The 15,420-nt window shown below is 38.5% G+C and overlaps 1 protein-coding gene across 12 annotated transcripts in view; it reads left to right on the top strand.

The window, feature by feature from the left end:
- Positions 1-15,420, top strand: part of OCA2 (OCA2 melanosomal transmembrane protein) — a 191,837-nt gene that overhangs the window by 121,939 nt on the left and 54,478 nt on the right. For 11 of the 12 annotated variants that reach the window (XM_017728591.1, XM_017728595.1, XM_017728592.1 and 8 more), the window contains 3 exons: positions 1,573-1,700; positions 6,256-6,315; positions 6,838-6,942. In XM_017728591.1, coding sequence (XP_017584080.1) covers positions 1,573-1,700; positions 6,256-6,315; positions 6,838-6,942 — 293 coding nt within the window. Of the gene's footprint in view, positions 1-1,572; positions 1,701-6,255; positions 6,316-6,837; positions 6,943-15,420 lie in introns of those variants that run through there. The other variant, XM_017728600.1, reaches the window with a different exon arrangement.

Consider the following 15,420-nt stretch of genomic DNA (forward strand, 5'->3'; position numbering starts at 1 on the left):
CTCATGGCTCTCTTTTGTGGTCCAGGAAGCTAGAAAAAAAATGAACAGAGAAGCCAGTCTTTGATGTATCCTAGTACTTTGAAAATTCTTCATCATGAATAAAAAATGCCAAGAAACTCCTCTCCTCTCCTCTCCTCTCCTCTCCTCTCCTCTCCTCTCCTCTCTAAGCTCTGTGCAGCCAGAACTGGCAGCTGATGTGTTTGCACTTCCCTCTGCAGAGCTGTACTTGCTGAAGCATGGCAGGATGACACCTCCCTTGCCTGTCTGTATTCTCAGGGAACAATATTATAAGGCCAGGCACTGTTCCCTCATGCAAAGCTGCATGCTTGAAGCTGATGTGTGCTGATAACACTCACAGTGCTAGAAAATGCTGGCTCCATCCACCTCATCAGCAATTCCATAATATTTCATTACCTTTAGTGATTAATTGTTATCTCCATATGGAGATAACAATCAATTCAAGTTGATTCATTATTATTGGAGACAGAAGGGTAAAAATAATACCAAGATATTTTCACAGATTGTTTCAGAAGTAATGAGAAATTTTTTAATGCTTCACTATGTTGTACTTACATACAAAATGCATATGAGAAAAATGTAATGGTGTGACTTAAGTTTTTATAAAATAGCAGTTAAAATTCTGCTACTTAGCTTCAAATCAGCACATACCTACTTTCCTTTGCAGTATTCTAACAGGAATTGCCATCATCTTCATTTATTTAAGGTGGAGTGGGCCCACTATTCTTTAATGAATTCGGAAAACAGCCAAGACAACAGTCAGAAGAAAATTAGGCAGTGCATTTCTATATCCCCTTTCTTTGTGTTCAGAGAAAATTAATTTAATTTTCATAAACAGTTGATTTGCTTTCTTTTATGAGACAGCAAATCAGCTTTGCTATTGAAAAGTCATGGTAGATGGAACTGACAGTTCTCACTTTCCTTTGCTGCTTTGGGAACTCTGAGAGTTTTAAGATAAATAGAACAGAGGGATCAAACAGCTCTAGAAAGAATTTTAACTGTGCAGAGGGAAAGTGAGCCTTGCTCGGACAGGAGACTTGCTATTTGCATTTTCCAGCTGATTGTGCATTTGATTTGTATTTTCTCTCAATTGGTTACCTAAATATGTGTATTAAAACACTTCAGGATGTACAGAGGATCATCTCTGAAGACAGCCTCTTTTACTCTAAGTGTCCCTTCTTTTCTAAGGAGAGTTTCCTTTCCTGATTGTCTTCTAGAGCAGGTAGCCACTGAGTCTTCAAGGTCCAGGGGATGCAGCCAGCCTTTTGGGAGCTGCAGAGTCCTTCACTACTCCTGAATACCTAAAGGTTTCTCTGTGATCTAAACCCATTGATTATTGGGGTAACCCAACTCTGTTGTTTTTTTTTTTTTTTCTTTTGTTTTAATTTAAAAGCAGAAACCATTAATCCTGTGGTGTCTGTGAACTCTTCCTGTTACAGTCAGGGCAAAAATATGGCAAAAATCTTTGAAAATCACAATACTGTAACTTACATGTTGGTAGCACATAACAAGTCTGTGAAGTGTAAAGTATTGTTCTCTCTTTCTCTCATGCAGGCTGGATTGCCATGTTGGGAGCCCTTTGGCTGCTAGTGCTAGCAGACATCCATGATTTTGAGATGATATTGCACAGAGTTGAGTGGGCAACCCTCCTTTTCTTTGCAGCATTGTTTGTTCTCATGGAGGTAATATTCTCTGATTATAAAGCCTGAAGAATTGCAAACAATTTCAAATGTGAATTATGTTCATGGAGAGAGGCCTCCTGCTGGTTCAATCCCACTGGAATATTATTGATCAAGTGTAGTTATGGTAATACAGAGAGGAATTGCAGAGTGTGAAAGTTAGTTGGACCTCTTTCATATTTAAATTTTCATTGTAAACTTGATCTCACTCTCTCCTTATTCTGTGTTTGTTGAATGTATCTCACACAATCATTTTTCTATAATTTAAATTTCAGTTTCTGGGTTTATTGTTGGTCTATATGTGCAGATATTTTATATATATTTATGTGTTTGTTTACAATTACTTATACAAATGATAGGAAAAATAATAGAACAAGATTATACCAGAGTTGAAAAATGCTTCTAGTGCTGTCTGCTATGCTGCCAAATGGCCTAAGATATCACACAGAAGTGTGATTCAAAAGGAAAATACACTGAATTTCAGTTTGCAATACTAATTTAAAAGATATTCAGCTCTTGAAATGCCTGGATATCTTGCTGTGTAGTTTCTGTGTTTGTCTGCTTGACAACAGTCCATCCATGTTTGTATCCCCTTTTATTCTCTACTTGATGCTTTTGTATAGCTTGAGAGGATTTATTTTTATGCCAAATATTTGGAAATTTTTTTTTGTGTGGATACTCACATTAACTTTTAAATTTGGCTTCTAGAGTGTTGACTATTCTTCAGTTGTTAATTGTTGGGTTTAAATGATGTAATAATGATGTAGAAACAAGACTGACAATACCCATGTGACCACTGACACTGCCATGGTTAGTGTATTGTCTGAGTGAGAAGCCTGGGAAAAGCCTGTGGTAACAAATTTGCTCATACAGCCTCTTTCCTCCCCTCTCCCCTCCCAATAATTGCAAAGATCCCAGGAATTTGGAAATTGGAATCTATTAAAAAAAATCACCAGCAGTAACAGGGACAACGTTTGAAGCAAATAGAAACAAGAACCAATCCAACTAACTCTAATTAATGCCAAAGTGGAAGTCAAAATCTGGTAACCTCTGAGAAGATGAGTGGAAACTTTGATTATTATTAGGAAGTTTTCTGTAAGTTACTAAGTCTAAAATTCATCAGGAAATATTGATTTATTGTATGCTCATTAGAACAAGCAATTTTTAGTTCTCCATTCTATCAGGTTCTATATAACCTTGCATTTTCTAGACCTTACAGGGAATCAACGCTGTAGCCATGTATATTTTGTCTACCTCTGCTGTAACGGTTTATTAGTTGTATTCTCTGATGTATTTATTGTTTGAACTTGGATGGACTGGCTGTGATTTGAGTGCTGTGTGACTGCACAATACCACAGTAAAATACACAGGGATTTGCCATTTACTGCCAGACTTTGGATACAACTATTATAATTCACTGAACTTCATTTTTATGGTTTCTCAGGTCACCAGTGAATAGTTTGCTAATGAAAGAATATTTTTTCTGGCTCCCTAGAATAACAGCAGTTTAAAGTCATGAAAGAAACTCTTCCAGATAATCAAGAAAAAAAAAGTGAGACATTAAATGAATGAGAAAATGTTCTATGTATGTCATCACTGCTAATTTTAATCTGAATCTGTTGGATTAGTAGGTGACAGTCCTTTCAAAGGCAATTTTCTTTCCTTTAAGTTACCAGTGTCAAGAAGAAACTGGTCAAAACAAAAATATACATTGAAATATAAGAAATCTTTCCATGGTCTAGGGCATCCAGCAACTGTCAGCTCATATTTCTCACCCTTGGTGAACCTTCGGCTTGGGTAGTCCCCAGTCTGAAGCTGTTTCTACTGCTATAAATGTTCTCTTTCCTATTACAAGGCACATTTAAAAACCTGTGTGGGACTTAGGCTGCAAGTCATTTTGGAAAATGTGATTTGAGTTCCTGAACCACAGGGGAACTTTTGGAGGCTCTGCCTTTGGGGGTTCATCAGTCCAGTCTGGTGCATCTTTCACAGCGAAAAACTTGGAAATCCTTTAGAGCTCTCTTGTTTTCTTTTGTGTCCCCTGAGTAATTAATCTTTACTGCTGTCTTTTTGGTCTTTAGTCACAAGTGGCTGTTACATGCTATAAAAATCTTTTTGCTTCTTCTGTCTCTGTAAAATAAGTCCCTATGCCTCTCAGGATTACAGTTCTTTGTTCACTTTTATAGTAGAAATGGACATAATACCTTAAATCCTTCAGGCAGAGTTTATTTACAACAGACATCATGACATACTGTCCACAAGAGGATTAATCAAAATTTTTATGCATAAATTAGATTTTGTTTTTAAATGGCACATGATTTTTTTCTGCAGTAAAGCTCTGTTGTGAACTGCCACACAGGAACTAATATGCTTGAAGACACCAATTAGTGCAATAATGCTTACTCCTCTTAGAAGACACAGGAATATCCAGGAGACCCTCTGTGCAGTTTACATGCAGGGGAGGACAGTGGCAGGGTACTAATTGCTGACTTGCAGTTAGGTGCTTGCAGGAGAGTGGCCTGGAGATCATAGAGACATCCTAAAATTGTTTATGTGGTTAGTATTGTCACCATCTCTAACAAGATGGGCTACCTGCAGACTGTCTTGCAGGAGTGATGTGTGTGTCCTGAACATCTCTTTTTCTTGTGTTCCAGAATGAATTTTGAGTGTTACTCAAAAGTAACACGTTCTGTTAGTAGATAATTAATAAGGCAGCAGTATTAATTGAATGTAAATCTGGGCTCTAATTGCTGACAACTAGCTGTTTAAAAGTTTATTTTGAAGTGTGAACACAAAGCAACAATATAAAAACTATTAAGAATATTGCTTTTATATACATTTATATACATTTAAAAAGTCACTGACATAACCTTTGAGTTGATAAAGCAACACAGATGGCTTAGAAAGAAAATGGTAACTTAAAATCACCAACAAGACTTAATTTCTTAGGAAACTTTCTCCTGGGAAGCTAAAGTAATGGGAAAATATTCATTTTTTTAAGTGTAAGGGGTATGTACCTGTATTTAAAAGTTTTGCTGCTTGTTTTCTGCATGCTGTGTCTTTAATTGTGGATAAACCTTTTGTTCTTCAATGTATGATTAAAAAAAAAATATTTCTGGGCCAAATTTACTATGTAGTGACACCCAAACCACTATCATTCAGCTGATGTCCAATCGAGCTGCAGGTACAGGAATTGCCAGTCTGAATGAAAGCACCTTAGTCACTGACAAGACAGTGTCCTATACCACACCACTCGAAGCCTATTAGGATTTTTGTCTGCATCTGTCATGGAATTTGACAGCATGTGAGTTGAATGCTTTTTTTCCCACTGCAGTCTTTGAAGGGCTCTGTCTGACTGCCCGGTGTGAGGGTTATATGGAGCTGTGCTGTGTGAACACTGACTCCTGCAGCTCTGTGAGGGACTGATGTCAGTAAGTGAGGTATTGCAGCTGACTGATTCTTTTACTTGACAGAAAAAAAATGAAAGCAAGCCAACCAGCGTGGTCTAGGCTAAACAAAAAATGATGTGATTTTCTCTCCTGAGAAACTGAGAAGTCATAAAATAGATATACCTTATTAAACCTGAAAATAGTACTTCATTCTTCATGCCCACAAGAAAAGAAAACAAAACCCAAATGAATTAAAGGCTAGCACTCATGGGTTAAAATCACCCTTTTACCTTGAGGGTCAAGGAAATAGGTCACTATCCTTGGGTGTGAAGACTCAGTCAGTATTCTATGTGCCCAAGGAGAGATCAGAGTCAGCACCACTAGGCTGAAGTCTTCCTATGTCTTTTCATCCCTGGTAGCACCACGGAATGCTACCTAAGTGTCCTGTACAAATGAGAATGGTTCTCACAGGGAGGGTAGAGCACTCTGATCTGGGCTGTCCTGGGGTCCAGTGCTTACAGGGCTCACCTCCTTAATTTACATGCCTAACTTGGGCATTGGAGAGCTGGATTTCCTGCCTTTCAGATGCTGCTGCATCTGTGCCAATTCCCATTCACCCAAGATCTCTGTTCTGGTTTTAGCAGATGGATACTGGTTTTGGTAGTTTTTGTTGGAGGTTTTTGGGGTTTTTTTGAATGGGTCTAAGAAAGCCATAAAAAAGAAGCATAATTTGTTTTCCTGTTTCTTCATCTGAGACTGAGCATGAGATGCCTGATTTCATCTGACCTTTGAAACACATGATACACTTCTATCTGTATTGTGAGCTTGGGGAAGCTGATTTAAAATCAGTTGTGTTCTGGTTTTCAGAAGACATGTATCTACTGAACAATGTCATCTTTAAATTTCAGCCATTCTCTGATCCTGTGTCCCATGCTCTTGAGTAATCCTCTGAGGCATTTCATTGCAACCAGCTCACTTCTGCAAATAGTCACCAATTTCTGCTGTGTCTTTTCTTGCCTAAAATTACTTCTGTAGAAGCTACATGAGTTGAATATCAATATCTTGTAAATGGGAAGAAATGGTTGCATTTTCTTACATCCAGTGAAAAAAAGAAGTAAGTACATCATGCACTTCATTAGTTGATATCGATGTCTTTTTTTTTTTCCCAGGCTTTGGCTCATCTGCACTTAATAGACTACATAGGAGAGCAGACGGCTTTGTTAATAAAGGTATGCTTAAAATATTTATAATTTTTTAATGAATAAGAAAAATCATTTTACTCCAGTAGAACAATAAAAAATATTTTTATTTTGAATTTGAAAGCATGTCATACTTTGGCATGGGTGATATATAATATGTATATATCTGTCCACAGCCAGAATAAACATAGCCATAAATGCAATAGAGAAGCTTTTTCTGTAGTCTAAAAAATCCAAAAATGCAAAGGTGAAAAAAGTATAAGCAGCTAAAGGTCAAAATTCACAGTTGCACAGTGTATTTCTTGTGTGAAAGCTGAGTATTAGAAATATCAATCTCTGTACTTCCATTTGCTCAAGTTTTCTTGGAAGAAGAACTATAATTGTGTTACTAAATGTTAGGCTACTTTATCTAAGATGCCTTTCCTATTTCAGAGCCTAAAGGAATGATAAATGTCAATAAATTAAAGCTGTAAAGAACATGCAATTATGCCGTGAGGGACCCACAGAACAACACTGATCTCAAAGTTATAATTTTCTCTCTTTCAATTCCAGGTGGTTCCTGAGGATCAGCGCTTGGCAGTGGCCATCATTTTAGTGCTCTGGGTGTCTGCTTTGGCCTCCTCTGTGATTGACAACATCCCCTTCACAGCTACAATGGTAAGGTCTGTGCAGCACTGCACATCCTTCTCCAGGTGCTGGCAAGGGAGCTGAGCTTACTGATTACAATTTGCTGGGGTTTTTTGTTTGGTTGGTTTTTTTTTTTTTTCCTCTGCTGTGCCGTAGCTTACTTTATCCTCTGAGATTGAATCAGTATTAGAAACTAACTCATACTGTTAAGGTATCTAGCTGGCCATTGCTGCAGGTAGCTGTGGAGCTAGAGGCACTGTTTTGGCTGCATTTTTGCACTTTCTCCTCTTATATCCACATAAATACTTGAAAAATAAAATTGTCTTTTCGATGGAAACTCTCACTATCCATCCACTGCTATGAATGTTTTTCCTCCATGTGCTGTTTATGCTAATGCTTTTTTAACACCTGAACCTTTTATTGCTACCTTACTTATGTAATTAGTTTAAAAACCACCAAATTATGTTAAGCATAACAAATGCTTGTCAGCAGCTGAGCTTCAATATCAGAAAAGTATCAAATTATAACAAATAAGGGCATGCTCAGATAGGTGTATTTAATCAAGTTCTCAGTTTAAATTGTGATCATTCATTCATTGTACCGTACTATTTAATTGTTACAGCTCTTTCTCAGCTAAGTATATTTTTTCTTCACCTTTTTTTGCCCATTATTGGATGTTCATGTCCACTGTTAACCTGTGCCAAGGTTTAAGACACTTCTTACAGGGCATATAACAAATTGGGCAGATTTGTAACTACTCTATAAATATATATTAATATGGTATTTTGCTTTGATTACTGTGGTGTTTCCTGTGAAATTATATTGATTTAACCACAACAGACTTCAAACAATAGGTGTGAAAGGAAAGATTGGTTTGGGATGAGTCACCTCCCAGCAAATGCTTGAGGTCTATTAAGCAATAATGCAGAAATCTTTACTTAGAAGATTTTTGCCTCATATCCAGCTAGTCTATAAAAATTGGCTTGGAGCAATACCAAGCAACACCTACCTGCATAACAACCAAAGGAGTATGTTTTGGGAAAAGGGACTGAAATGCAAGAATCCTTTTGGATGCCTGAATACCATTTCTTTTGTGTCTTTGCAGGTGGCAAATACAGATGGACAGGGAGGGATCCTTGTCAACATTTTAAGCTATTTCAAATTTGTATTTTTCTCGTTCTGGAGCGAACCTGAGAGACTGCTATAATTTTTTCATTTTTTTTATTAGGCAGAGAGAAGAGACAGGAAGAAAAATGCAGGCATATTCTCACCTATGTAAAAGCAGTCATTAGCTGAGGTGTTAAGACATTAATGTGCTATTTGGCAAACTAAAGTTGAGATTCATCTAGTTCAGTGAATAAACTTGCACTTTAGTCTTTGTCATTCTGCATTAGAAAGTCCTTACAGAATGTTCCTAAGTGACTAAGTCCCAAGATCTTTAAACTTCCATTTAAAATTCTTTTTCTTTCTTTGGTACTTTGTTCCTACTGTTAAAACAAGAAGTATTTAGTTTTTGGAAGGCTATTTTTCAGTATATGTGCCAAAGTTATGAACTTCTGATGAGGAGTATTAAATATATTGAATCCAAATCTTTTGTAGAATGACTTTTCACTAATCAGGGACTTCTATATATGAGTTTGGTTTGACATTCCCTAGTGATATAGGAATATGGGGCACCTGCTATGAGGTACCCATGAATGATCCTGTCCTTTCCTAGGAAAAAGTTCCAGCTTCACAAATGAGCCTGCACTCATAATAATGGAAGACAGATGTACTGAATCCCTCCAGGTCTCCTTAAGTCTCCTTCAGTGGTGAACCAGTGTCATGACAATGGATCAATCTCTCTTGCGCTTTTCATTAGTCATAGCTTTGATGGACCAGGTACTGGGTAGGGATGTGGAATCCATGAAGTTCCTTCAATTTTTTGAACCCAGAGATACAAAAATCTGGGCAGTTTCATAGCTAACAGCCGTGTTCTCTGACTGAGGGAAGAGTGTTTGGAGGATGACATCACAGACCTCTGCCTATAGAGACTTTGCCACTGACTGATAGGAGTTAAAAGAAACCAGTCTCATGGGGTAATGGCTTGTTTGACTTGTACATGAATTCGTTAAATATTATGCAGAGATGATGAAAGGTCTGGTGGCAGTTCAGAGTCAAGGATGCTAATGGTGCCTTTTCTGCATTAGAAAGCCATGATTTTTGTCCCATATTCCAGGGATGTGGCAGTCTTGCCAGTCCCAGTTTTTCTGGTTGTGAGCTCCCAGCTGACTGTGGAAAAAGCTACTGCAATTGCAAAGGTGTCTGGAAAGTTACACTGTTTTGTTCCTTCACGGGTGGGAAGCTTCAAGAAGACAGGCATCAGTTCATTTATGAGATGTCCCCAACACTGCCTCTGTGCTGCTGGATAAGGTCCTCCACTCATCCCCTAAAACAATACGCAGTGCATGTCATCCAGACTTGGAACAGGGAGAGGGGATGGGCTGCACAATCAGCATAGTAACTCAGAACTGGAGTGAGAGAGGACAGTCTTCTGTGCGAGGTGACTGCACCCTTGGGCTGAAGGCACTGTAGATGTGAAGCTCCAACTCTCTCAGTTTTCTGTTATGTGTAGTGTTTTGACCCAGGAACTACTTAAGAAATGGAAGAAATACAAAATTCCATTAGAGCCTGAGTTTTGACTTAGGTGCATAGCTGAAGGGACTCAAACCAGAAAAACCTGCAGACAGCTCTGTAACTGTGATGTTGTGTTTCCTTTAAAAAAATCTAGGTGATGTATTGTTGTCCAAAACTTCCTTTCAGTTTCTGTGTTTGTACTAGTGAGATAATCAGATTCATAATGACTTGCTTCGTGTATAGAAAAAAAAAAAAAGAAAAAAATATTAATGCCTAATTAATGGATCTTGAGACAAAAAGTTTCATTTCATCTGTGTTTGGATAAATTTGACTGCTTCATGTAAAGTTTCATATTTGACAGCATTAAAATTTATGGATGACTTAACAGTCAGTAAACTTTGAGAGGATGTGAAAAGTGGAAAGTGAAGATTGATATTTTAGAAAGGGGAATAGAATATCAGTGTATCTGAACCAGCACTACACAGAATTCTAGGAAATAAACTATTTTATGAATTGAAGTAATGAAAACCAATAAGGAAAATGGTTTCCTAGAAAAAATTCTAGGCATTTTCAAGAGATTCTATGTATCCATGTAGGTAAATTAGGATTCTTCCTTACTCTAAAACACAACACATTATCTGCAGTCTGAAGAACAAAACATAAATATTTTCAGTTATTTTAAGATGGGCATATTTTAAAGTGCAAAATATTCATGTCTTTAAACAGAGTGAACGTATCGATGATTTTCAGCAGCCTTCAGCAACATGGAGAAGACTTCTCTCTTACTAAAAAATTCTGAAACTACAAAAATCAGATCAGTGTTTTATTTGAAGTGCCTTCCCTGAAAATACCTTTTCAGTGCAACACTGTTGTTGGTCAAATTCTTCTCTGCTCTAGACAAGGGTAAAATCTGGTGTAACCCACAATCAAAAATGTCAGTACCATATGGAATTCATGTACTGAAGTTGCTAAACTGAAAACTCTGTGAAGAGGGCAGAACACAGCATGTATGTTTTGCTACAGAGGATGCTGTACAAAGAGAATTCCCTACAAGAAACAGTGCAATGGGTTTCTGCATGCACTTAGCTCATCATAGGTTGAGTACTTTTATTGTTTCTGTCTTGCCAAAATTCTGTTTTTGTTACATTAAAATAGAGCATTGGAAATGCATGAAGACAAAACAGTTTTCAAAATATCTTCTAATTGCTTATTTCAAATAATTTGTCCTGTATGCAAAGAAAATGAACTGCCCCAAAATGAGATGAGGGGGTTGAAAATTGCCCAATTAACTGTAATCCCAGGACTTTTCCCTTCCCTTTAAATTCAAAAGTGAAGATCCAGCTCCCTAATTAAATAGATGTCTGCATGAGTGAGTGTTTACTGCATTTCTTTGCATAAACATGCCTGGAAACTGTGATAGCTATCTGCATGTGACAGGAAAATAAATAATTTCTTGTCACCGAGTAAAGAATGTACTGTAAAAAAGTATTGTAGAATTATAGCATGACTATTTCACTTGGAAGAGACCTACAAATATCATCCAATACAACTGCCTGAGCAAATCAGGACTGACCAAAAATTAAAGCCTGTTATTAAGGGCTTTGTCCAAAGGACTCTTAAACCCCGGCATGGACCACCTCTCTAGGAACGTTTTTGACCACCCTCTCAGTAAAGAAATGCTTCCTAATGTCCAGTCTGAATGTGCTATGATACGGCTCTGAGCCATTGCCCTGTATTCTGTCACTGGATCTCAGGAGAAGAGCTCAGCACATCCACTTTTAATTCCCCTCCTCAGAAAGCTGTAAATGAAATCACCCCCTCAGCCTTCTCCAAACTGGACCAGCTCGAAGTCCTCAGCTGCTCCTCATAGGACATGCCTTCCAGCCCTGTCACCAGCTTTGTTGCTCTCCTCTGGACATGCTCAAGGACTTTCATATAGTTCCTCAAGAGAGTCAACAGCACCTCCCAGTTTAGTATCACCAGAAAACTTGCTAATGGTGCATTCAACTCCTGTTTTGAGATTGTTGATAAATACTTTGAACAGACCTGGCCCTAGAACCCTGAGGAACATTACTGATGCCTGGTCACCAGTCACCTGTGACCCCATTCACTGCAACACTTTAGGCTCTGCCCTTCAGCCAGTTTTTTACCCAGTGCACTGTGAACCTGCTCATCCCACAGATGGACAGCTTGTCCGTGCTGTGAGCAACAGTATCAAAATCCTTACTAGAATCCAGAAAAACTACATTCACTACCTTGTCTTCATCCACGAGGAGGGTGACTTTATTATAGAAGGAAATCAAATTGGTTAAACAGGACTTTCCCACTGTGAACACCTGTTGGCTGTGCCTGATGATTATATTGCTCTTTAAATGCCTTTCAGTAGTACCCAGTATGATTTTTCCTATGTTTTTTCCAGGATCTGAGGTTACACTAACAGGTCTGTGATTCTCTGGGTCGTTCTTCATGCTCTTTCTGGAATAACACTGACAAGCTGCCAGCCAGCAAGGACCTTCCCAGGTCCCCAAGACCCTTTGTAGATGATTGAGAAGGGTTCTGCCATAACATAAGGTTTCTTCAGTACTCTGGGATGAATCCCATCATGTTCCCTGGACTTGTGAACATTCAGCTGATACAGCTGGTCCTTTTACAGTTTCAGTGTCCTGAATTTTGAGTTTGAAAAATACTTTGTGGGAAACTCTGTGAACTTGGACTGTATGTAAAATGCTGTGTTGCCAGCGGCAAATCTAATCTGTGTTGCCAGCTGCAAATCTAATATATACAGATACACCTGGGAGTTGCTTAAAAAACACCCAGATAATGTTCTATCATGAAAATTTCATAAACCAGAAGCTTGGCTCTTATGTTTCTCACATTTTAGTTTTTGAATGGCAAGGGGTTTTTCATGTTGCATATCCAGCTTTTTTTGCCTGCAGAATAAATGTATTGATGCTCTACTGATGCTCTATATATCACTCTATTAAACCTCTGATATTTCTCTTCCTTTTTCAACAGCTGAACTCTCAATGACATCCTTTGACAGGCAGACACTAATTTTTAAGGCCTGGACTTTCCTAATATTGTCATTTAAATAGTCATGAATTTCACCTTAGAATTTTAGGTCACATGATGTTATTACCAGTATGCTCTTTAGTTTAATTGACATGTTTTATCAGCTATACATGCTGAATCCATCTGTTTATATTTTTCTTTTATTACCAGAAGTAAAATGACAGCCAGAGTAAATCCCTCTTTTACCTGAGTTTAAATACTATTTCCTCAATATAGAGCAACAAACAATTTCTGTGAACCATTTGGCTGACAAAGTGACTTAGTCTCTGACAGGTCTTAGTTAGAAAGTAAATAATTTTTGGCCCACTGTTTATTACCTCTAAAACTATCAGACACTTTTCTCTTGCAGTGCTGAATGTTTCATATGTATCTCATGTTCTTGATGCCAGCTTTATTTTTGAATTTTCCTTGCCTTCTGCCCTTCCAGAGTTTTCTATGATGTCCTGAATTTCACTGCTTGATAAAAGTGTAAGACTAGGCTGTAGCTGTCTGCAGAGACAGAGCAATCATCAACAGTTTTGGAAGCGACAAATAGTTTGTTTTCTATTAATGCATATTCTCTGCAGTTTTCACAGAAGGTATCTTTGCCACAGGCAGTTCTTAGCACAGTGTGTGTTGTGAAGTAGAGCAGCAATGAATCCCTAAAATAACAGTGTGAATTGATGTTTCATTGACATTTTGCACAAATAGACAAACCAGACAGTATCATAGGAGCGTGGAATGCTTTAGGTTGGAAGACCTTAAAGATCATCCAGTTCCAACCCTCCTGCCATGGGAAGGGACACCTTCCACTAGACCAAGTTTTTCAAAGCCCTATCTAACCTGGTCTTGAACACTTTGTCCATGTTGATGACAAAAGTGTTAAATGGCACCAGTCCCAATATCAATCCCTGAGGAATGACACTTGTCAATGGGCTCCACTTGGACATTGAGCCATTGACCACAACTCTTTAAGTATGACCATCCAGTCAATTCCTTATCCACCAAGTGGTCTGTCCATCAGATCCATGCCTCTCTGACTTGGGAGAAAGCCATCAAATTTGCCAGGTATCATTTGTACTTAGTGAAGCCATGTTGGATGTCATCAGTCACTTCCTTCTTTTCCATTTGCCTTAGCATACTTTCCAGGAAGATCTGCTCTATGACCTTGCCAGGTACTGAGATGAGACTGGTTGACCTGTAGTTTTCCAGGCCTTTCTTTTTCCCTTCTTAAAAATGAGGGTTATGTTTTCCCTTTTCCAGTCACTGGGAACTTCACTACACTGCCATGACTTCTCAAATATGATGCATTGTGGCTTAGTCATTTCCTCAGCCGGTTCCCTCAGGACCTGCAGATATATCTCATGAGACCCCATGGACGTGGGCACCTTCTCTTTCCTTAAATGGTCTCAAACCTAATCTTTTCCTACAGCAGGTGATTCTTCATTCCCTCAGTCCCTACCTTTGCCTTCTGTGACTTGAGCAGTGTGGCTGGAATGCTAGCTGGTGAAGACTGAGACAGAAAAGTTATTGAGTATCTCAGCCATTTCCACATATCCTGGATAACCAGGTCTCCTATCTCCTTCTGGAAAGGACCCACATTTTCCCTAGTCTTCCTTTTATCACTAAGATACCTACAGCAGCTTTTCTTGTTGCTCTTGATGTCCCTGGCCAGACTTAATTCTGTCACGGCTTTATCTTTCCTAACCTGATCGCTGGGTGCTTGTACAATCCCTCTGTATTACTCCCAGGACACCTGTCCTTGTAAGCTTCTTTTTTCTGTGTTTGAGTTTGTCCAGGAGATCCTTTTTCATCCATGTAAGGCTCCTGGCATTTTTGCGTGATTTCTTCTTTGTCAGGATGTGCTTCTGAGCTTGGAGGAGGTGATCCTTGAATATTAACCAGCATTTTTGGGCCGCTCTTTACCCGCTGAATTCTATTGCACTGCACAGCTATAGGACCTGGTAACTTGCTTAAGCTACTCTGGCACAATGAGGGTGTGTGTGATTACTTGTACAAGTGTTATCTTTGGAAAGCAGAAATAGCTGAGAGGGTTTCACTCTCTGTGTGTCTGCTGCCATCCCAGGAGGAGACGCTCACTGATAGAGCAGTACCAGTGCCCCTCCTCTGGTCTCCTCTCTGCGTATCTAGTGCACTGGTGGGGTGTGGGGCATTGTTTGCTCTGCACTCAGAGCTGTCTGGCAACAGCGTTAGGACTGACCTCAACAACAAGACACAAAATTGTTTGTAAATAAATATAACTTAATTTTGGATTGCATACCATGTTCTAGCTGTGACAGTTTGAGAGAAATAAAGTTTGTGATGAGAAATGGAATCTTTCTTTACTATTTCATGCAAAACCAGACAAGATGTTGGGCATGCTGAGCCTTCTTTAGGCCTTAAAATAGAAAAAGACATCTTCAGGCAATGTAAAATTCAAGAATAATTGTTTAGAAATTAGCTCATCTAGGCTAATCAATAAGAGGATTTAAGAGGGATGAGTAGCACCACGGGTGGGAGGAATGAGGAGAGTTGTAGTTCTTCATAAAGCCTATATATTGCTCCATACCAAAAGAACACATGCAGTCAATAAAGGTGAGCATCACTCAGCCATCAAAGTTAAAGCATTTTTCAGGAAGCAGAAGAGATCATACCCCGTGAGGGTGAACTGTGAAATACATTAAAATGACAAATTGGAGAATTAAATGTCATAACTATTCACTACTGAAACTCCTAGACTCTGAGAAAGCACTAATTTTCAGACATATCACAGTTATTTTCTTAAAGCTCTTCCTGCTTCATGTCTTACTGTTCCACATTTGCTTTTTCTTTCTCTTTCCC

This window comes from Corvus brachyrhynchos, unplaced genomic scaffold, assembly GCF_000691975.1.
Source record: "Corvus brachyrhynchos isolate BGI_N302 unplaced genomic scaffold, ASM69197v1 scaffold92, whole genome shotgun sequence".
NCBI lineage: Eukaryota > Metazoa > Chordata > Aves > Passeriformes > Corvidae > Corvus > Corvus brachyrhynchos.